Source organism: Cnephaeus nilssonii (genome assembly GCF_951640355.1).
Source record: "Cnephaeus nilssonii genome assembly, chromosome: 13".
Classification (NCBI taxonomy): domain Eukaryota; kingdom Metazoa; phylum Chordata; class Mammalia; order Chiroptera; family Vespertilionidae; genus Cnephaeus; species Cnephaeus nilssonii.
In genome coordinates, this window is record NC_137084.1 from 5,941,968 (window position 1) to 5,961,729 (window position 19,762).

A 19,762-nucleotide genomic window follows, 5' to 3' on the forward strand; every position below is an offset into this window, starting at 1 on the left:
GAAGTTGGGCAATAGCCGGGGACCCCAGGCATCGTGCCCCCCTGGGCCTGGCCCGCATCTTTCCAGCCCTCTGGTTCGGCCCCCGCTCTGGCTTCACCGGATTCAAGCCCGATGTTTCTGCCCCCCCCCCCCCCCCCGCCGGTCGGTGACGAGTGCTCCCCACCTAAGCCCTTACTCAGTGTGCCTCTGGCCGGAGGGTGAGAGCGGGCGTGGGTGCTGGTCCGAGTGAACCTAGTCTGAGGGGGGTTGTAGCTGACCCCGTGGCCGGTGGAGGGGCGGATGTGCCAGAGATGGGCGTCCCTGCCTACGTGTCGCCCAGGTTGGGGCGGGTGCTGGCACTCGGGCCAGGTCGCACTGGCGGCTGGGCTCACGAAGACCCGGCCCCGCCCGAGGCCGCTGGCACGGCGGCCCCGCCCCCGGCTCCGCCCCGCCGGCTTCGCGGGCTGGAGAGAGGGAGCCGCGGGCGAGGGATCGCAGGATGAGCGATCGGGGCCCGGGCAGTCGGCAGCGGACGCGCCGCCCGAGCCCACCGGCCCGCGCCCCGCGGCCCCGCGGCCCCGGCCCCGGCCACGCCGCCAGCGTCCCCCGAGCCCGAGCCCTGCGGGCCATGCCCGGCCGGCCCTAAGCGCGGGCCGGGGGGCGTCCCCTTGCGCCCGGGCCCCGCGCTGGCGCCCCCCGGGCCGCCCGGCGCGGGGGCCATGGCGTTCACCTTCGCCGCGTTCTGCTACATGCTCACCCTGGTGCTGTGCGCCTCCCTCATCTTCTTTGTCATCTGGCACGTAAGGCCCGGCTGGGGCTGGGGGCGGGGTGGGGCAAGGGGCGCCCGGAGCGGGAGGGCACCCGAGGATGGATGGTCTCAGGGCCCAGGGAAACTTGGGGATTCCTCTCTGCTCCCCCACCGGCCGGCTTCTGTGGCCCCATTAATACCCTGTGGTCGGCTTCCCTTCCCAGGGAGGCCCCCTTCCTCCGCCGCCCCCGCCCCCGCCCCCGCGGGTATGTCAGTCCCTGACTCCCTTCCCCTGCCCCAAGCAGCCTTGGAGTGTGGGGTGGAATTCTGGGGTTCTTGCTTCTTTCTGCCCCCACTACCATCACCATCCAGTTGCCCCCGTTTCCGTCGGTCTGCTTGCTCCCCCCACCCCCCTTGTGGGTTTTTCCAGCCTGAGTGATGGAGCCGGTTGCTATGGCAACTGCATCTGTTTACAGGACCCACAGATCGCAGAGCCCATTAACCCTTTTCCTTCCCATCCCCCTCCTGACCCAGCAGCGATTGCCTCTAAGCAGCCCCAGAGACCTGCCCCCCCCCCCCCCCCAGCTCACCTTGGGTTTCCCTTCCCCTCCTTTCCCACCAGGTCTCCTCCCCACTTTCCAGCTTCCCTCCTCTGCCTGCCCCCGCGTTCCCCTTTGTCTGCTGTTCCCTGTGGTTTGTCTCTCACTGTGGCCTGGCCTCACACCTGGCCTTTGAGAATCTCCATTTCTCATTTCTTCATCCTGACCGCCTTGCCTTAGAGAGGTCCCCTCTCCCCCGTTCTCTCTCGGCCATCCTGGTGGTGCGCCTGCCTGGCTCCCTTCCTCACCACAGAACCATCAACCAGCCTTTCAGCTCATTGTTTGGGGCCTTTAGCTCCCCCCCCCCTTCGCTGCCCTCCCTCCTCCTCTGTCCCTCCTCAGCCCCATCACACAGCCAACCCATCTCGCCCTGGCCCACTCAACTCTGCTGGCACTTCCAGCACACACCTCCCTGACTTTTCCCTCTGTGGGGTTACCCTTTCCCCCCTCAAGTCCTTCCCTGTCCCCCCTTCCTTCCTTCTCACTTCTTCCGCATTGTCTCACCTGCCTCTTTCCTGGTCTCCCCACTTCCTTTCTCCTTCCTTTTCCTGGGATTTGCTGCCTGCCTGCTCCGTGGTCCTCCCCAGCTCTGACCAGTCTCTCCCTTCACCATCCCCTGCTGCCCCCGCTGCCTGTCTCTTTTCTATCAGGACTCCATGGACTCAGACTGTCTCTCCTGTGTAAGGAGTGAGCTCCCTTAGGCACCTTCTCACACACACACACACACACACACACACACACACACACACACCATCTCCAGCCCTCTCTCTCCCTGGCTTTGTCTTTCTCTCTGGGCCTCTCAGTTGCTTTTTCCTTTCCCTCCCCCTTTCTCTGTTCTCTTCCCCTCTCTCCATCCACCCCCGCCCCCGGGGTCCATCTTGATCTCTCTAAGCTCCCTATTTCCTCTGGGCCTTGGACAGAGCTATGGGGCAGGAGCAGGAGGGCTGGGGTCCTGAGGACGGAAGGAATTGAGACTGGGGACTCAGAGCGAACCAGCTCCTGGGAGGAAGGCTCCTAGGATTCAAGAAGCCCCTTCCTGGGCCCCTCCCTACCCAGAGGCCTCCCACAGTCCCTATGGGGGGTCCCTGTCCTGAGGGGGTCCTCAGAGAAGTCATCCATCCAACCAACTTGTGTCCATGCTTCCTGAGAACCAGCTCTGGTGGCTTTGGGAAAGTCAAGGATGAATAAGACTCAGGCTTTGCCCTTGTGGGGTCCCCAAGCTGGGAGAAAGGCCCAAGCTGTCTCAACAGACATTTACTGAGCACCTACTGCAGTCAGGCGCCGTGCTGGCTCAGCGATCTCGCCGGGTGACCTTAGCAGAGACCCCTCATTCTGAGTTTGTTTCTTCGTCGGTGAAATGGGCTTGTGGTGTGTACATTACAGTGCCCAGAGTAGGGCCTGCTCAGGGGGTGGGGTGGGGACAGGAGGTGTGGTCCTAGATCCAAATTGGTAAGAATTAGAACCTTTCAGGGCAGGACCCCAGATCCCACCCCACAGCCTGAGCCCAAGCCCAATGGTTGCTAGGCAACCCTGATGGTGAGTGACGCGTGTCAGCTGTCACCACGGGGGATTGTTTGTTCCAGGGGGCTGAGTCAGCGCCAGGCAGCCTGGGGGGTAGGAGGCGAGACACCCGCCTCCTGCTGATGGTACCCGCTCTGGGGCAGGCAGGCAGCACCCTTCCGCTCGCTGCTGGACCCTGTTGCTGTGCCTGGCAGGCAGGTGGCTGCCCAGAGGCAATAGGGAGTTGGGGGTGCTGCTCCAGATGGAGAACAGGAAGCCCGTGTTCTCTCCCTCCCAGCCGTCTGGGGTCTGGGCTGCTAGGGCATGGTGGGCCTGCTGTCTCATCTTAGGGCTGCGGCTGAGGGGAGGGAACCCCAGAAGGTTCCTCTGCCAGACCTCCTCCCGTGCCAGTTCTCCCGAGGTCTGTCCCATCATCCCCTCAAACACCTGCTCCCCCCAAGTTCCCCATCCCAGTGAGGATACTGCCCCACCAGGTGCCCTAACACACAAAGGCACCTTGGGCCCTCTGCCTCGGCTCCGATGCTCTTCAGGCTCTCCGGAGCCTGGTTTCTAAATAGCCCTGGAGCCCACCCACCTCTCCTTCCCACTGCGCTCCCTTCACTCAGATCCCCGTCAACACCGAACACTCCTTTAACAGTCCCTCATGGGTCTGTCCCGAATAAGGTAAGGTGGTTACGGATTTTACTCTGGAGTCTGAGTTAGAATCCTGGCTTGCCACTGACTAGCTGTGTGGTCTTGGACTAGTCACTTCTCTGTCTGTTTCCTCGTTTGCAAAATGGAAATAATACCTACATCATCAGGTTGTTGCAAGCATTAAATGAGTTCACAAACATAAAGCCTGCTGGCATCGAGTAAGCATGATGTACATCCTGGCTGAAACTGTTAGCCAGTTTGTAATTCCTGCTCCATCAATTCTACGTCGACTTGGCGCCCCCACTCTGCTGCATGACACCCCTCCAGTGGCTCCCCATTCCTTGTTTGTTCAAGTCCAACATCGGTCCAGCCTCACGGAGCACCCATGGCTGGCTGCTGACCTCTCCAGCCCATCTTTCACCATTTCCTTCTTTCTTCCCACTCACCTCACACCTTCATTCTAGCCCCATGGAATCTGCAACTTCCAGAATATTCTTTCAGCCCTTTGCCTTTGAACCTGCTGTTCCTGCTGCTCAGACTGCCCCCCCCCCCCATTTGTTCACCAGACAAACACCGGAGTCCAGCCGGAACCCTGCATCACCCCGACACTGGGTCAGGCACCCACTTCAGGTTCTCCCTGTGCCCTGCAGCCCTGATCACCCCGGAATGCAGTCCCAGTTCTCCCAAGCCTGGGGTTCCACCAGGGCAGGAGCTGTGTCCCAGGCCTCGGGGACCCCAGTGCTTGGCACAGGGCTCGGCAGAAGATACCATCTCAGGGTGTTTTGGATGGAAACATCGTGGACATGGCCTGTATTGGGCATCACTAGGGTTCCATTCCGGACTTGTCTGACCTTGGGCCGGCCCCTGCCCTTCCCTGAGCCTGTTTCTCCACCTTTGCAGCAAGCCCCATCTGGTCTGGCCCCCATGTATGAATTACTGTCCCACAGAAGGACGGGTGGGGGGCCATACGCTGCTGCTCCAACCCTGACAGGCACACACCCCTCCCCCAGATCATAGCCTTTGATGAGCTTCGGACCGACTTTAAGAACCCCATCGACCAGGGGAACCCAGCGCGGGCAGTAAGTGATACATGTGCTGTGCCGAGGTGTGTCCGTCCGTCTGTCTTTCCATCTGTTGTGGGCTGAGTGGGGTGGGGGACGGGGAGACGGGGGTGTATGTGCGGAGGGAGGAGGACCGGAGGCTTTGCCCCTTCTTCTGTCTGTCCCCACCCCAGGTGAAAACACCTGGCGCGGGCTCAGGGCGCGGGTTCCTCCTGGTGGGGCAGCCGTTGCCAAGCTCTGCGCCGTTGCCGTGGTGATGCGGGTGAAAGTCCCTCCATGGTGACGGTTGCCATGGGGATGGTGTGGCTGCTTTCCTGCCGAGACTGCTCTGGTGCCCCCTGGCGGCCACAGGCAGGGCGGTGCGGGAGCCCGGGCGGGTGGCGGGTGCCTCCAATACCTGCTCCTCCGCCTCCGCTGTCCCCATCACGGCTTTCTCCTCCCCTACAGCGCGAGCGTTTAAAAAACATCGAACGCATCTGCTGCCTCCTGAGGAAGGTCAGTGTCAGGGTCGGAGGCCGGAGGCTCCTAGCCCAGCTCAGCCCCTTTCTGGGACCCTCCTCCTCCGGAGCCGGTTTGGTCTGCTCTGCGGCCTGGGAGGAGATCATGGCGGGCGGGCAGTTTCCAAATCCCAGCTCCCTCCATGCCCTTGAAGCGTGGGTTTGTCCTGGCACCAGGCCACTGACCTCTCACCTTCACCCCCCAGCTGGTGGTCCCAGAGTATTCCATCCACGGCCTCTTCTGTCTGATGTTTCTGTGCGCAGCCGAGTGGGTGACCCTGGGCCTCAACATCCCCCTCCTCTTCTACCACCTCTGGAGGTGAGGGAAGCAGCTGCCTCAGGGAGGGTGAGGGGGGGGCGGGAACCAGGGGCAGGATGGGGGTGGGAGCCTGGATGGTGGGCACTCAGGTCCCTCCCTCGCCCCAGGTACTTCCACCGCCCTGCGGATGGCTCTGAGGTCATGTATGATGCAGTCTCCATCATGAATGCCGACATCCTCAACTACTGCCAGAAGGAGTCCTGGTGCAAACTCGCCTTCTACCTGCTCTCCTTCTTCTATTATCTGTACAGGTGAGGCCCTGCCCACCGCAGTCAGAGTCAGGGAAGGGATGCTCCGGGCACCATGCCTTCAATCCCAGGAATGGTTGGGCTCCTAGTGCCTGCCCTTTGCCCTTGAGGACTGAGAGCAAGCCAGGGTGTGGCAGGGCGGGCAGCCGGTAGCTGGGCCTGCTCAGGTCTCCGCTTACTGCCTCGTCTTCCCACAGTATGGTTTATACGCTGGTGAGTTTCTAAGGGGGAAGCCGGCCAGGGAGCGAGCCCAGAACGGACCGGACGCCTGTGCACCCCCAGCCCTGCTCCTCGGCCGCAGTGGCCTCAGCCCTGAGGAGGGAAGGGGCACTGGTGCCCCCAGCCTCCTCTCCACCCCCAAACTGCTGCTGCGGGGACCTCCCGCCTCCAGAGCCCACTCCCCTTGGACTAGGGCTGGGCAGAGCTCCCAATAGGGGCAGGAGCTCCAGCCTGTGGGCATGGCGGTCAGTCCTGGAAGGGGCGGGACCTCCGGCCTTGTCCAAGCTTGGGAAGGACTTGGGGCCCTGCCAAGGGGCAGGGCTTGACCCTGGAAGTTTTGGGCCCCCCCTCAACCCCACCCTGAGGCTCCCCCTGCAGGTGGGGGGGTACCCACACCCAGAATGAGCAGGCTCAGCAGGGGGGCAGTCCCACTCCTAGTCTGCCCTCTCCCCTTCCCCAGGCTCTCTCTTCAAGCTCCTTCCTGCCCCCATTTGCCCAGCCCAGCCCACCCTGTCTCTTGGACCCATTTTCTATGTTGCCTGGAGGAGTCCGGCACCCCCTCCCCGGCCATTTGTGACAAAATATGAATAAACTACTGCAAACACCTGGGCCCCAGTTCTGCTCCTGAAAGGCTCGAAGAGATGGGGAAAAGCGACTACAGAAGGGACATCCATGAGCTACACCCTCAGCACAGCTAGGCTTGCGCACCAGCCCACAGACCCCTCTGGGGTTCCCCTCAGATGGACCAGAGGCCTTCGAGGTCTCCCTGGCAGCTGTCCCCTTCCACCATCACATTCCCGAGCATTAACAGCTGCTCCTAATGAAACCCTTCTTCTAGACAGTCTCAAACCTGTTCCCCTGGACACTGCAGAGGTGCCAGCAACCCCCCTCAGGCCCCAGAAATGAGGGTCAAACAAAACCAAGGAAATCAAATCTTTAATGTATGGAAAAATCAATGCCAGTGGGGGCCAGGGGTCACCGGACCAGGTGGAAGGTCAGCCAGTATATGATGAGGGGCTGGAAGGCTGCAGCGCCCAGAGTCAGGTAGAGCTGGAGACGCTGCCGAGGGGCTGGGGCCCCCATGCTGTCGGGGCCCAGGGCTGCTGTTCGCAAAGAGCGCACCTGGAAGAAAGAGCTGCAGTTGAGCTGGGACGGGGAGGGCTCACCCCCAGCTCCAACCTGGGGAAGACGGGGCGGGGGCAGCCCAGACTCACGATGAAGTACATGAGTGCCGACGAAGTCCAGGCCAGAGCCACGTAGTAGCCATCGCTGCCGAAGAGCAGCCCTGTGAGCACACTGAGGATCATCCTGCAAGGCCAGGGGTGAGGAGGTGGCTGGAGACCCCCACGAGGGTCCCGGCCTGAGACTGGCCGCACCAGCCAGGGCCCAGAGCCCAGCAGACCCCACCCACCAGCACCCGGGGCTTTTTGCCCCCAGTCTGTCCCCACAGGGACCTAGACTCAGAATGAATCTGGAAGGCCCAGGACTCGGCCCAGGACCTGGATCTGAGACCTGCTTCACTACCCCAGCTCCAGACCCTTCTCCCCTGTGCTCCCACGGAGACTGACTGTACGTTCCCCACCTGAACGACACTACACCATTCCTGAAGCGACTGCTGGAAATGTCTCTATGATAGAGGGGGCAGAGGCACGCCCAGGGTCACCATTCCAGGCTACGGCGATGCAGGCCAGGAGCCCAGGGCCACAGAGCCCTCCCCAAGGCCAGCCTCCCGCCTGGCTCCCAGGTGCTCACCCGACATATTTGTAGCCGCTGTAGGCCAACAGGTGGAAGGTGCTCAGGTCACTGCGTACGGTGGCCAGGTAGACGCCCAGGAGCAGGGCCAGCACCTCCAGCACGACCCACACCAGAGCTGTGCTTGCGCACAGGCCCAGCACCTCTGGGGAGAACCTGTGGCCGGGGGAGGGGCAGGGGCAACTGAGAACCAGCCATCCGGTGGCAGGTGTGAGACTGGGGGCTGGGAGTGGGCTTGGGGCCTGGCACAGATCCCCGAGGCTGCTGTGGAGAAGAGCAGGAGGGGGAGGGGGTTGGCACTGACCTTTTCTGAATGCCCAGTGCCATGCCAGCCAGCAATACATAGGTGATGAAGGCCATTGCTGCCAAGAGCCAGAGAGATGCCATCAGCCTGGTTTCCTCAACCAGAGCCCTCCCCAACTAGGCATTCGAGGCCACTGACACCCGTCTCCCCCTCATACTTCCTTCCCTGCATATCCCAACCTGACCAACCTTCACACTCAGCCCCCGGTACCCTGCCTGGAATGCGTTTCCCAGCTCAGCCCATTCCCCGTGTAAATGCCACCTGATCCTTTTCTCAGGACCACCAAGCCACCTGGCTCCGTCCCTGTGCCAGGAAACTCACCAAGTTTCCTGCTGTATCTCAGAAACATCACTGGCCAAGGCTATTGCTCATCCTAGACCCACAGGCGGGGCCAAACTGATCTCAGGAAAAACGATAGGACCAAAGTGCAGGTTGGATGGACGACCCAGGCTGTCCCTAGGTCCAGGCCCTGGGGTGACCTCCCTGCAGCCAATTCTAGGTCTGGACATTGGTGCCAGCTACAGCTCTGGCCACCCTGCCCATGCAGAGCTCCACGTGTGACTGTTTTCACAAAGCTCAGAGCCAGTGGGAGCTGGGCTTTCACAGCTTTACTAGTAACTCCTCAGTCCTGTCCTCCGCCCGCCTGAAGCACCAGATGTGTCCACCAGAGGGCAGTGTTTGGGGTCAGGAAACCAGCTCTACCACCTGCAAGATACTCAAGTCTCTGGGCTTGGCTCCTCCACGTAAAAGGGGAGTGGAGTGCCCGCCTTACTCGGTCCTGAGAGGGAAATGGAAGGAAGGATGGAAGAAGAGCCCATGTCCCTCCGCGGCCCTGGGCTGGCTAGCCGCCCTCCCGGCAGCTGCTCTGCGGGCTGGCCGGGGCACTCGCAGAGCAGAGGAGTCAGGTGTAGAGTCTGCCAGCCACAGCAAAGTGTGGGCAGCATGACCTGTGCCATGTGGACAGGAAGCCTGGGAACTCAGAAGGAGGGGGCTTTTGCGCAGGCCTGGGGGGCAGTGCTAATGATGATGACAGCTACTAGTCACTGTCCGCTTCCTACGGGCCAGGGGCTGTGCTGAGTGCACACCACCGCACTAAGACTCCACAACAAGCCTTTGCAGGAGGGACTGCTGTTTTACAAAAGAGTGAAAGGAGCCAGGGTGAGGTCTAACTCCAAGGCTCCAGGCTGGGGAGGGAGGTGCACAGTCCAAGTCAGGAGGCAGGAAGGTGTCAAAAGGGTGTCCCCTGAGGTCGCTGAAGGCATACCCAGGAAGCTCCTTCCTGGTCAGCCCGCTGTCTACCTGGTATTGAGTGAACGCCACACACAAAAGCACCAAGAGCAGATGCTGAAGCAACACATGACTCTCTCCTCGTTGGCGCCTCAAGACACAAGTCCCCTCACATCCCCCAGCCCAGGCCAAAGACTCACTGGGAATATAGAGGTCAGGGGCGTTGAGGTCTTGTCGCGGGGGCAGAGGGACGTCACGACTGTACTGCACTTCCCAATTCTGGCAATGGCAGCGGCAGCCAAGAGGAAAAGACAAGAGAGGAAAGAAGGGGGTTGAGGTGTGGGGCCAGAGTCCGGAGCAGGATGAGGGAGGCGAGGGGGCCTGCCGGCTCACCTGGTGTGTGTAGGGGAAGACCAGCAGCCCTAGCTTCTTGGCCACATAGGCTGTGTCCACAGCGAAAAAATACTTGAGTTTGTTGACAGACACAAAACGGTGCAGCTGGGAGGGAAGAGAGAGGAGGCTGGGGCACAGTGCACCGAACCTCAGGGTGCTCTTCCGCGTGCTCCTTCCCTGAGGGATGCTGTGAGGAGCAGGTGGGGTTCCGTGACGCCCCAGCCTTGGCCAGAAATCCTGCCACCCTCGCCCTGGGGGAGCACCACACCTCCTTGTGCACAATGTCCTTCCCATGGGATGCGATGGAACTGCCATAGGCCATAGCCACGTTGGCCACTGGGTCCCCAAGCAAGTGGTTGACATTGAAGGCCACGTCGGCTCCCGGGGCTGGGTATCCTCCTGGCTGCATGGAGTAACCACCGCTTGTGTCATCGAAGAGGGGAGGGGGGTCCGGAGCTGCCCGGGTCCTGTGCTTGGAGCCTGTGGGTTTGTAGGTAGCGGAGTAGGTGACAGGAATACTAAGCATGAGCCCAAACCACCCTCCCTTTCCCCAGGGGTTCTTCTCAGAGGAGCTAAAGGTAGGCAAAGAAAGAGCGGAGGCCGTGCCTGGGAGTGGCTGCCCACCTCGGGGTTCCTGGGGGCCTCTCAAGGGAAGTGATCTCTGAACAGCCCTGGAGAGTGAGAGGTTTGCTAGGTGGAGAAGACAATTGCAGGGGCATCTCCAAATGAACAAAGGTGGGAAAGGCGACGGCTGGGTACCCGGAGACCCTAGGCAATGGTCGGGGACCCAGCAGGGCCATGACAGGGAATGGAGTTCTGGAGGCGGCCCTGTTCGTGCCCGGGTCCGGAATGGGGATCCCAGCTGTGCTGTCACTGCCCCATCTCAAGATCGGCCGAGAGGGCGAAGTCCAGGACGCGTTGTCGAGTGGAGCTGGGCAGGAACTCTAATGACACCGCCACCCTGGGCAGCGGTCAGGCCGCCCCGTTCCCTCGGGGTGAGAGGGCCGTGCCGCCGACCCTCCGGAGGCAGGTGGGCCGCGCCCCGCCCGCCCCACGCACCGTGAGCTCCGTAGCCGGAGTGATAAGCCATGGCCGCGACGCTCGCTCTCCCGGAGGGCCCGCTGCGCTGCCTCGTGGGTACGAATACTAATGAGGCAGCCGCTCCGCTCGCTGAGCACCGGCCGGAGTTACTGAGTAGCCCGACACGTCCCCGGGCTGTGCGACCGCAGCCGCCATGTCGGTAGCGTCATCGTGAGCCACCGGCTATTGGTCCTTCGGCGGCGGCGGCTCGTCCCTCCCCTCTCCCAATTGGCTGCTGCCAATCCGTCGCCGAAGCGGATTCGGCAGCGGTCAACTTCCGGGAGGGGCGGAAAGCGGAGCAATTCGAGGTGCTCTCGGATTGGATAGTGGATTTGCTGGTTCGGCCGGAGCAGCCAATAGGGAAGTTACCGTAGAAGGGTGTTGAGAGTTACTTCCGCGCTTGCGCAGTGGGCACTTGATGCCAGTCTTGCCACGACTACACCCGGCGGCCACCCGGCGTAGACCGGCTGCGGCTGGGATCCGGGAACGGAGTTTCGCTCGCCGCACCTACTCCGGGAGGGCCGGGGCGGTGGGGTTCTGGCCAAGCCCCGCCCCTCTGGTCTTTTGCCCCTCGCTCTCAATACTCGCTTTCCTCCCCCGTCCCCCACACTCCAGAGTCCTGGCGTGGAGCCCGGGCTGCCTGGGAGGTGTTGGTAGGAGGCCGGACCGGGCTGTGACAGCACAGCCCAGCGAGCCGGGGATGCTGACTCCTCCTCCCGCCTCCCACCCCTTTTCCTGCGCGGGTGCTGTCCGTCGTCGGGTGCTGAAATGATCTACTGCCACTGACGCCATCCTGCAGACCCCGGCCGGGGGCCTGCTGCTGGAAGGCCCTGGGCTCTCGATCCACACCAACACCAGTACACATATTGAAAAACTGAGGTCCCGAGATTGGATGGCATCGTTGGGACAGGATCCTGACCAGGCCTGTTTTGTGGTATAGGCGGTGGAGATGTGCTGCCATTGATAAACACCTGAGTCATTGCTGGCCCTGCGGTCATCTCGGTCATATCGAAGTGAGACCCCCCCACCCCCAAGCCTCACTCGTGATCCCTGGGTCTCCTTTCTCTCCACCCAGTTTCTGACCACTCAACCTCCCCGGAGACAGTCCTCGGGGACCAGTCTTCTCACAGGCCTCAGCCACCACTTTCTAGGAGCAAGATCAGGGTGTCTGTGACTTCCCTCTAGTTAGCTACCCAGTGTCCAGTTACACCGGGTGACTTTCTGGCCCACGTGGTCCAATCTCAGTGCCTTTGCCCAAAAGTCCCCTCCAGCAGGGATGCCCTTCCTCCTCATGTCCACTTGTCCAAAGTCTAGCTATCCTTGAAAGTCAGTTCTACTTGTGCCTCTCCGAGAGACAAAGGGAAGAGAGGCCTAACCTGGCTTGGGGTGGAGGCTGAACGTCCAGTTCTAGGTTCCCTTTGGCTGCACCAGTTTGCCCTGCATGTAACGTCCATGAGGACAGGGCTGGTGTCATTCTCCACTCCTGCCCTTGTCTTCACAGTGCCACGCACAGTACCTGCATATAGAAGACACCCAATAAACATCTGTGCCAGTAAGTACGTAATGAATGGATAGAACCCAGGGTCAGTCCTTCCTTCTCTCTACCATTTCAGTTGCCTCAACTTTAAATGGGCAGGGGTGTTGAACCAAATGGCCTTTGAATTGCCCTTTGGGGGGGGGGGCGAGAATCACAAAACAAAACCTGCCTGCATTGCAGCTCCCCATGTCCACCCACCGATTGTCTAGCTTGGGGGCCAGGCCCAGATCCAGGGACAGGTGTGCAGGTCTGAGGCCCCTGAGGGCCAGGGAGCAGCACTGGAGCTACAGGTACCTGGGAGGAGGCCTCCCGGGCAGGACAGGTTCCCCCCCTGAACCGTGTGATGGATGTTTGTGCTTTGATTGAATCTAGCGCCTTTCCATCTGCATTCCTCAGGTGGGAAAAGTGGGGCTGCGGATGGAGCGTGCCCACCCAAGGTCACACAGCCTGCAGTCCTGGGCCCCCAGTCAGCCTGCGCTAAGTGGAGCCCAGATCCTCTGTCCAGCTAATGGGGCTCTCTCCATCTGTCTGGGCTGTAACTGCCTCCTCTCCTACAAGCGAGGCTCCCGGGCTGGGGTCTGGGTGGACTGAGGCCTGGGCCTGCTCCTCAGAAGTAGACACCCACCTTCGAAATGCTCCTTCCTCATTGCACAGCGGGGGTAGGGGAGCGGGAGAAACTCGGGCCCCAGAGAGCGAAGACTCGCCCCGGATCACAGGCGCAAGCGCGGCAGGAGGGAACCCAGGCGCCGGTGCACCCAGCCTGGGCTTCCTGGGGGCTGGGGCAGCGCCCGCGGTACCAGGCTCTGCCGGCGGCGCCGCCGGTGCCGCGGGGGCGGGGTCAGCGGAGGGCGGGGCGCCGGGCACCGAGGCCGCCAACGCCGCCGCCGCCGCCACCGCGCTCGGGCGAGCTCGGTGCACTCCCTCCGCGGCCGCCGAGCCGAGCGGACGCCCTCCGGGCCGAGCGGCACCCTCTGTGCTCCCCTATCATGCCCGGGGCCCGGGCCCTGGTCGCCCAAGCAGCCAGAACACCATGCCCGAGGGCGGCGGTGGCGATGGCGGGGAGGTGCCTGCTCTCATCACGGACGGCGAGCCGCTGCGAGAGGAGGTATGGGCTCTGAGTGGTGGGGAGCCGGAGCCGGGTCGGAGCGGGGCAAGGGGGCAAGGGAAGGAGCGAATCCCGGGACAGGGGCTGAGGTGGGAAGTCCCGAGCCCCTGCGGACAATGACGTCATTGGGGTAGCCTGCGCCCTTCGAGGGGTCCGGGGCCTAGGGACCCGCGTGGGTGCAGGGGTGGGGCATCTGGGAAGGGATGTGTGGGGGGGCGATTCCCGCCCCCGCGTCCCCTGTTTCAGCTTCCCCCTCCTGTGACGTCAGCGCCTGTCCCCTCAAACCCCCATTCCGCAGCGCTGCCCTCACCCCCAGGGCCCAGGGGTCAGGCCCCCAGCCTGTCCTGGCTGCTCACGAGGTGCCAGGCAGAGCCTGCAATGCAGCAGCAGTAGCAGGCACTTGGGTGGGGAGGGGGGGAGGTAGAGATAGTGGAAGGAGGAAGGGAAAGAGGAAGGAGGAGGCCTCTGGTACCCCTGCTTCCTCACCCAGCTGTGAGGGCCTAGACCTATCCTGCTGGCTGGGACCCCCAGGATGGCTCCTCTTCAGCCCTAGCTGTGTGGGGTGTTGGGTGATACGTGGTGAGTGGTCTATGTGTGTGTTTGGTGAATGCTTGTAGGTGTGTGAATGCTGGTCCGTACTCCCCACACCTTGGGTGGGACCTATGGGCCCTCAGGTCAGGTGCGGCCTGATGGGCCGCTGGGCTTGGTAAAGTGGTCATGTGTGAGTGCATGTGAGTGTCTTTTTGTAGGAAGCCTCTCCTACAGAGCCAGTCTGTGGGTGTGGGTGTCAGATTGCAGAAGGGGTGGGGGTGGAATGTACACTGCGGCCACGTGAGGGCCGGGTATGTTCCTGGACTTCAGTGAATGTGTAACATGTACATGCATGCATGTGTCCTGTGGTGTGTGTGTGCATGTGTGCCTGCACACCACGTCGTGGTGTAGGGATAGGGGTTGTGCCCTGGGCACAGGTGAGGATCTGGTGTGTCCTGGATGAGCAGGCAGCACACACATCTGCGGTGGCTGGGTCTGTGATGATGTGTGGGGTGGGATGTGTGCATGAGTGGGTGTGTGCATCGCTGGCCCTGCGGGTCAGGGCGGTGGTGTGCACTGTGGTGGCGGATGCAGGGGGAGGGCAGGCCCGGGGCTGGATGGGAGTGGTTCCTTTCCTCTTGGGTCTCTCCAGGCCTGGGGGTTGGAGTGGGAGAGGTGGCCCACTAACCCCACCTTTGCTATTTCCACCAGAGACCACGTCTCCCCTTTTCCTTTCCCCTCCTCTCCCGACGGCCCCCACCTTCTCTCTCCATAGGCACCTTGGGGATGAGGTGGATGACAGGCTGGCAGCGCTGCCAGGAAGGGTGGGCCCAACCCTCTGGGCCCGGGAGTGGCCCCTGCGGCCCAGCAGCCGGGTCCTACCCCCTCCCTCAGCACAGATGGGGAGTGGAGGCCGCACTCCATCTGCTCCCCCAGACTCACACCTCCCCCGTTCCCAGCTCTCCCTCTTTCTCATTTCCTTAAGAACCTCTCCCAAGTCTCCTGCTGTCCCTAGTGGAACCAAAGGGCCGGAGGGCGTCTCAGGGTGACAGGAATAATATTTATTCCCACGGCCAGACCCTGTGCTGAGCTCTTCACACACATGATCTCATTGAATCCTCTCAACACCCCCAGTGCACAGATGAGGAAATTGAGGTCCAGAGAGCATGAGGGACCTGCCCAAGTCATACAGTAAGTGGTGGAGCCAGCCCGGGGCCGGGACAGTCGGCTCCAAAGCCGGTGCTCTTTACCCTTAGGGCCCCTGCCACCCTGGCCTCCACACCAGCAGGTCTGGGATGGAGGCCCAGAGAGGGCAGGGATATGACCAAGACCACACCGCAAGTTTGGGGCAGAGCCGGGCCAGAACTCAGTTTTCTCAATGGCCAGTTAGAGGGTTCTTCCTTCCCTTGGCAGGGATGGGTCCGTTTTGTCCTAGATGCCCTTGGCTGAGAAATGACCCCGCCCAGATAGACTCGGGGCAGCTAGGCCTGGGTTTGAGTCCTGCAGCTCTCCTGCGAGTTAGCCAGAAGGGTGAGAGGCCTGGAGCTGGTTCTTCAATCTCTCAGAGCCTCAGTTTCCTCATCTGTAGAGTGGGGAGCACAGACCACCTCCTTCGCTGGGCTGGAGCGGCTGGCAGGCACGAGTGACAGCCGCCCTGACGCTGCCTCCCTGTCTGCCCGCCCTGCAGCAGCGGCCCCTGAAACAGTCCCTGGGAAGCTCCCTGTGCCGCGAGTCCCACTGGAAGTGCCTGCTCCTCACGCTGCTCATCCACTCCTGCGGCGCCGTGGTGGCCTGGTGCCGCCTGGCGACCGTGCCGCGGCTGGTCCTGGGGCCCGAGGCAGCCCTGGCCCGCGGGGCCGGCGCCCCGCCGCCCACCTACCCCGCCAGCCCCTGCTCGGATGGCTACCTGTACATCCCCCTGGCCTTCGTCTCCCTCCTCTACCTCCTCTACCTGGCCGAGTGCTGGCACTGCCACATGCGGTCCTGCCAGGCGCCGCGCACCGACGCGCACACCGTGCTGGCGCTGATCCGCCGGCTGCAGCAGGCGCCGCCCTGCGTCTGGTGGAAGGCCACCAGCTACCACTACGTGCGGCGCACGCGCCAGATCACCCGCTACCGCAACGGCGACGCCTACACCACCACGCAGGTCTACCACGAGCGCGCCGACAGCCGCACGGCGCGCGCCGAGTTCGACTACTCGGCGCACGGCGTCCGCGACGTGTCCAAGGAGCTGGTGGGCCTGGCTGACCACGCGGCCACGCGCCTGCGCTTCACCAAGTGCTTCAGCTTCGGCAGCGCCGAGGCCGAGGCCTCGTACCTCACGCAGCGGGCCCGCTTCTTCGGCGCCAACGAGGGCCTGGACGACTACCTGGAGGCGCGCGAGGGCATGCACCTGAAGGACGTGGACTTCCGCGACTCCCTCATGGTCTTCGCCGACCCGCGCCGGCCGCCCTGGTACGCGCGCGCCTGGGTCTTCTGGCTGGTGTCGGCCGCCACGCTGTCCTGGCCGCTGCGCGTGGTGGCGGCGTGCGGGACGGCGCACGTGCACTACCAGGTGGAGAAGCTGTTCGGCGCCGGCTCGCCCCCGCCCGGCGCCCCGCCCAGCGCGCCGCCGCTCTCCCGCGTGGCCACCGTGGACTTCACCGAGCTCGAGTGGCACATCTGCTCCAACCGGCAGCTGGTGCCCAGCTACTCGGAGGCGGTGGTCATGGGCGCCGGCTCGGGCGCCTACCTCCGCGGCTGCCAGCGCTGCCGCCGCTCCGTCAGCAGCAACTCGCTGCCCCCGGCCCGGCCCGGCGGGCCCCGCCTGCCCTTCAGCCGCAGCCGCCTCTCGCTGGGAGCGGGCGGCCGGGCCACGCCCGGGGTCTTCCGGAGCCTGAGTGGGGGGCCGCTGGGGCGCCGCGGGGAGGACACGGAGCCCCTGGAGAGCCCGCCGTGCTATGAGGACGCCCTTTACTTCCCGGTGCTCATTGTCCACGGGGACAGCGGCTGCCAGGGGGACGGGCAGGGCGCCTTCTGAGACCCCGTGCCCCTCCCCCACCCCACCCAGGGCCCCCATGCCTGAGGGACGGCCCCACACAGACTAAAAGGCAGTGAGCCCGGGTCCTGTCGGGGCTCCACCGAAGCCGAGTCTATGAACTGTCCCAGCATGGCTCCTGCCCTCCACCACCAGGCCCCACCCCCTGCAATGGCAGATGATCTGTCTTGGGAGTCTTTCTGTCTGGGCAGGGGAGGAAGTTTCCAGAAGGCTGAAATGGAGGCGTCCTGGGGACAGCTGTTGCCTCCTGTGGGTCCTCCCTGCGTGGCTGAGGCCATACCGGGAGCCCGGGAGCAGCCCAGAGCACAAATGGGTGGTTTGGGGCCATGGCCAGCTGGGCTGACATCCGTGAAGCTGAAGAGCTGTTACCGTAGCACCACGGCCTTGGCCCTCCCGCCCACCAAGGTCCCCATCCTCCACCCCCGACAGCCGCCCTCCGGCCCTCTGGCCTCTTGGGGCCCGTCCCTGATCAGACCCTGCAGCACGGCCCCTCCTGGGAGCCTGGTTCTTAGAGCACAGCCTTGCCCCATCCTACCCCCCAGTTTCCCTGGTGTACTCACCCACATCCAGCAACCCTATAACCCAAGGCTCCTTCTCAGGGCCATGAACCACGTTCCCTGGTCCCTGCTCTCCACACCCCCCGCCCCCCCAAGTCCAGGTCTGCCTCTGTCAGCCACGCACACACCCTCTGGGCTTCTCTGCTCGTCATTTTCCTGGTGATCCACAGGGCCCAGGGCCACAGGGCATCCGAGGGGCCTCCGCCTGACCAGCCTCCTGGACGATGCCCTTGCTCTGCCATGGAGGCCTCTGCTTCCCTGATCAGTAGGGCCTGGCCCAGGGGACAGCGTCCCTCTCCCAGGGAGGAAAGAGTAGTCCCTTCCCTTCCAACTGGGGCTTCCACCCCCTCTCAGGGGCCGGTGGGGGAGGGAGGAGACAGTGGAGATGCAGATAAAATAAAAGGTATAAAATGGAAGGTCTTCTATGTGCATTCCTGAGCAGTGGGTCCAGGGCCGCCACGACCAGGGCAATGGGCCAGCCTGGGTTCTGGGAGGGGATGCGGGGTTGCGCTCCAGTGACCCCAGGGGCAGGGTGAGCTGAGAGGGAACCTCCCTGCCCAGCCTGGGGCCTCTGAGACTCAGGTCTGAGCGGCTCTGAGCAGCTGACTCAGTCAGCTGGTATCTGGGTCACTCCTAAGGCGTGGTCCAAGTGGTCCCTCTTGCAGTCCAGTGGGGCTTTCATTCTGCTGCTGGGCGTGCTAAGGACTAAGGGAAGGTGACGCCCCCAGAGTGGGGAGCAAGAGCTCAGTTCCCTGGGGGAGTGGGCGCTGAGCTGGCTGAGGAACACAGCAGAAAGCAGCCAGCCCACATCAGGGCCTGGGCGCTGAAGACAGCGTGGGGCTAAGGAAGAGCCGCACCTCCTGGCGGAGCTGGCGTGGTCCCTGCACGTGGCCTCTGCCCAGGAACAGCTGGGCGAGGTGTTTCCGGTGCTGGGCTGAGGGGCACGTGTGGGTGGAATCCAGCCCGGGGGCCACTCCTCCAGCCCTGGCACGGCACTGCATCCACCGGATAAAGGGAACCTTCTTCTAACCCGGGCGAAGGCTCTGTAAGGGCGAGGGGTGGCCCTGGAAGGGTGCCGAGAATGGGAGGGGTTCTCCCAGGCACAGACAGGGCAGAGGGTGTCCTGGGCAGTGGGACCCGCCTGCATAAAGGCCTGGGTGCAGGCCCCGAAGCGAGGCACGATGAGGAGGTAGAAGCAAAGAACAGGGGAAGAGTTGGCCGAGGCCTCCGATACCAAACCCCGACATTTGTGCTTAACCGGGGACAAACCGGAGCCATGAAGGTGGCTGAGCAGGGAAGTGATAAGGTCAGGGCTGCATGTTAGGATTTTAGGCAAAAGTCTGGCTGCCCACTGGCCACGTGGAAAGGGTGGGGTTGGAGACCAGCGCTTCCCCTGTGCATTGGCTGGCTGCCTCACTTCTTTGGGAGGGAAGTCAACTCTTTGTAAAGAAGCCATGTAGATGGGAAACTCTATGCGCCCAAGCATTCAAGGAGGCTGAGTGGGCAGGGGTCAGTGTGCTGGCTCCAGCTCCTCCGCAGGGGGAAGATTTCCCTCTTCCGTTGCCTGCCCGCCCCCGCACCAGAGCCACCTAGCCATTATCCATTCTCCTCTCCTCAAAAACAGAACCCCGGTTTTCCTCCAGATGGCAGCGAGCCCAGCTAAAAGGTGGGCCCTTGCACCCCGCACAGCTGTACGTGTGCCAACATTTCTAGCCTTCCTTGCCCATATAGTGTGGCTTAATTTTAGCGTATGAACTATAAACAGAATGTGTTGCAAGGGATTTCTAAGGATTCTGCATTCAGTGTGGAATGCGGATGTGATCATTGGAACTCCGGCAGCTTTCTTGGATCAGGAGATGACCTTGAGAATTCTAGCCAAGTGCTGAGGATAGCAGAGCATAACAATGTTCCCTCAAACGTACTGGCTTAAAAAAAATTAATAATCATTATTGTCTCTCCTTGTTCCTGTGGGCCAAGAATTCAGAAAAAGCAAACAGGGGTGGCTTATCTCTGCTCCTAGAAGTCTAGAGCCTCTGCTGAAAGACTGGAAAGCTGGCATAAGGCTCCTTCACTCCCATGACTGGCGGTTGATGCTGGCTGAGGGCTGAGGGCCTCACTAGGGCTACGGGCTGGAGCACTCACAGAGGGCCTCTCCACATGGCTTGAGCTTCCTCGTAACATGGTGGCTAAGTTCCAAGGACAAGTGTACCAGTGGGGTGGGGGCTGTATTGCCCTGTATGATCTAGCCTCAGAAGTCACATGCATCACTTCTGCCCATTTCTATAGGTCAAGGTTATTATGAAGGTCCAAGTAGTTTCAAGGAAAGGGAACATAAGACCCCCACCTCTTACAATGTCAACATCACATGGTAAGATCAGCATGTGGGATAGGGGATATACTAGTGGCCTTCTTCAA

The 19,762-nt window shown here is 62.4% G+C and overlaps 3 protein-coding genes across 4 annotated transcripts; 2 read left to right on the forward strand and 1 right to left on the reverse strand.

Annotated features, from left to right (window-relative positions):
* The first annotated feature begins 513 nt into the window (after positions 1 to 513).
* On the forward strand, positions 514 to 5,917 carry CNIH2 (cornichon family AMPA receptor auxiliary protein 2). The gene is made up of 6 exons (XM_079788983.1): positions 514 to 779; positions 4,491 to 4,559; positions 4,989 to 5,036; positions 5,245 to 5,357; positions 5,465 to 5,608; positions 5,803 to 5,917. The coding sequence occupies exons 1-6, from the start codon at positions 699 to 701 to the stop codon at positions 5,828 to 5,830; spliced, it is 483 nt and encodes a 160-aa protein (XP_079645109.1). The 5' UTR covers positions 514 to 698; the 3' UTR covers positions 5,831 to 5,917.
* Positions 5,918 to 6,742: 825 nt separating this feature from the next.
* YIF1A (Yip1 interacting factor homolog A, membrane trafficking protein) lies at positions 6,743 to 10,723 on the reverse strand. 2 transcript variants are annotated; one of them, XM_079787529.1, is made up of 8 exons: positions 10,560 to 10,692; positions 9,769 to 9,980; positions 9,501 to 9,605; positions 9,308 to 9,386; positions 7,881 to 7,938; positions 7,577 to 7,732; positions 7,039 to 7,132; positions 6,743 to 6,946 (listed from the first exon to the last, which is right to left on the reverse strand). In XM_079787529.1, exons 1-8 carry the CDS (start codon positions 10,588 to 10,590, stop codon positions 6,800 to 6,802), a joined length of 882 nt encoding a protein of 293 aa, XP_079643655.1. In that variant the 5' UTR covers positions 10,591 to 10,692; the 3' UTR covers positions 6,743 to 6,799. The 2 variants fall into 2 exon arrangements, with proteins under 2 accessions (XP_079643655.1, XP_079643654.1); XM_079787528.1 differs by lacking the exon at positions 7,039 to 7,132 and having other exon boundaries at positions 10,560 to 10,723.
* Positions 10,724 to 12,974: 2,251 nt separating this feature from the next.
* On the forward strand, positions 12,975 to 17,747 carry TMEM151A (transmembrane protein 151A). The gene is made up of 2 exons (XM_079787527.1): positions 12,975 to 13,222; positions 15,441 to 17,747. The coding sequence occupies exons 1-2, from the start codon at positions 13,148 to 13,150 to the stop codon at positions 16,770 to 16,772; spliced, it is 1,407 nt and encodes a 468-aa protein (XP_079643653.1). The 5' UTR covers positions 12,975 to 13,147; the 3' UTR covers positions 16,773 to 17,747.
* Positions 17,748 to 19,762: the final 2,015 nt, after the last annotated feature.

Coding starts and splice junctions, on each gene's coding strand:
- CNIH2 (XM_079788983.1), top strand. CDS start 699: ATGGCGTTCACCTTCGCCGCGTTCTGCTACATGCTCACCCTGGTGCTG. Junction 4,560..4,988: donor AGGGGAACCCAGCGCGGGCA/GTAAGTGATACA, acceptor CCTCCCCTACAG/CGCGAGCGTTTAAAAAACAT. Junction 5,358..5,464: donor CTCTTCTACCACCTCTGGAG/GTGAGGGAAGCA, acceptor CCCTCGCCCCAG/GTACTTCCACCGCCCTGCGG.
- YIF1A (XM_079787529.1), bottom strand. CDS start 10,590: ATGGCTTATCACTCCGGCTACGGAGCTCACG. Junction 7,939..9,307: donor CCCTGACCTCTATATTCCCA/GTGAGTCTTTGG, acceptor GGCTCTTGGCAG/CAATGGCCTTCATCACCTAT. Junction 7,133..7,576: donor AGCGGCTACAAATATGTCGG/GTGAGCACCTGG, acceptor CTGGCCTTGCAG/GATGATCCTCAGTGTGCTCA.
- TMEM151A (XM_079787527.1), top strand. CDS start 13,148: ATGCCCGAGGGCGGCGGTGGCGATGGCGGGGAGGTGCCTGCTCTCATC. Junction 13,223..15,440: donor GCGAGCCGCTGCGAGAGGAG/GTATGGGCTCTG, acceptor CCCGCCCTGCAG/CAGCGGCCCCTGAAACAGTC.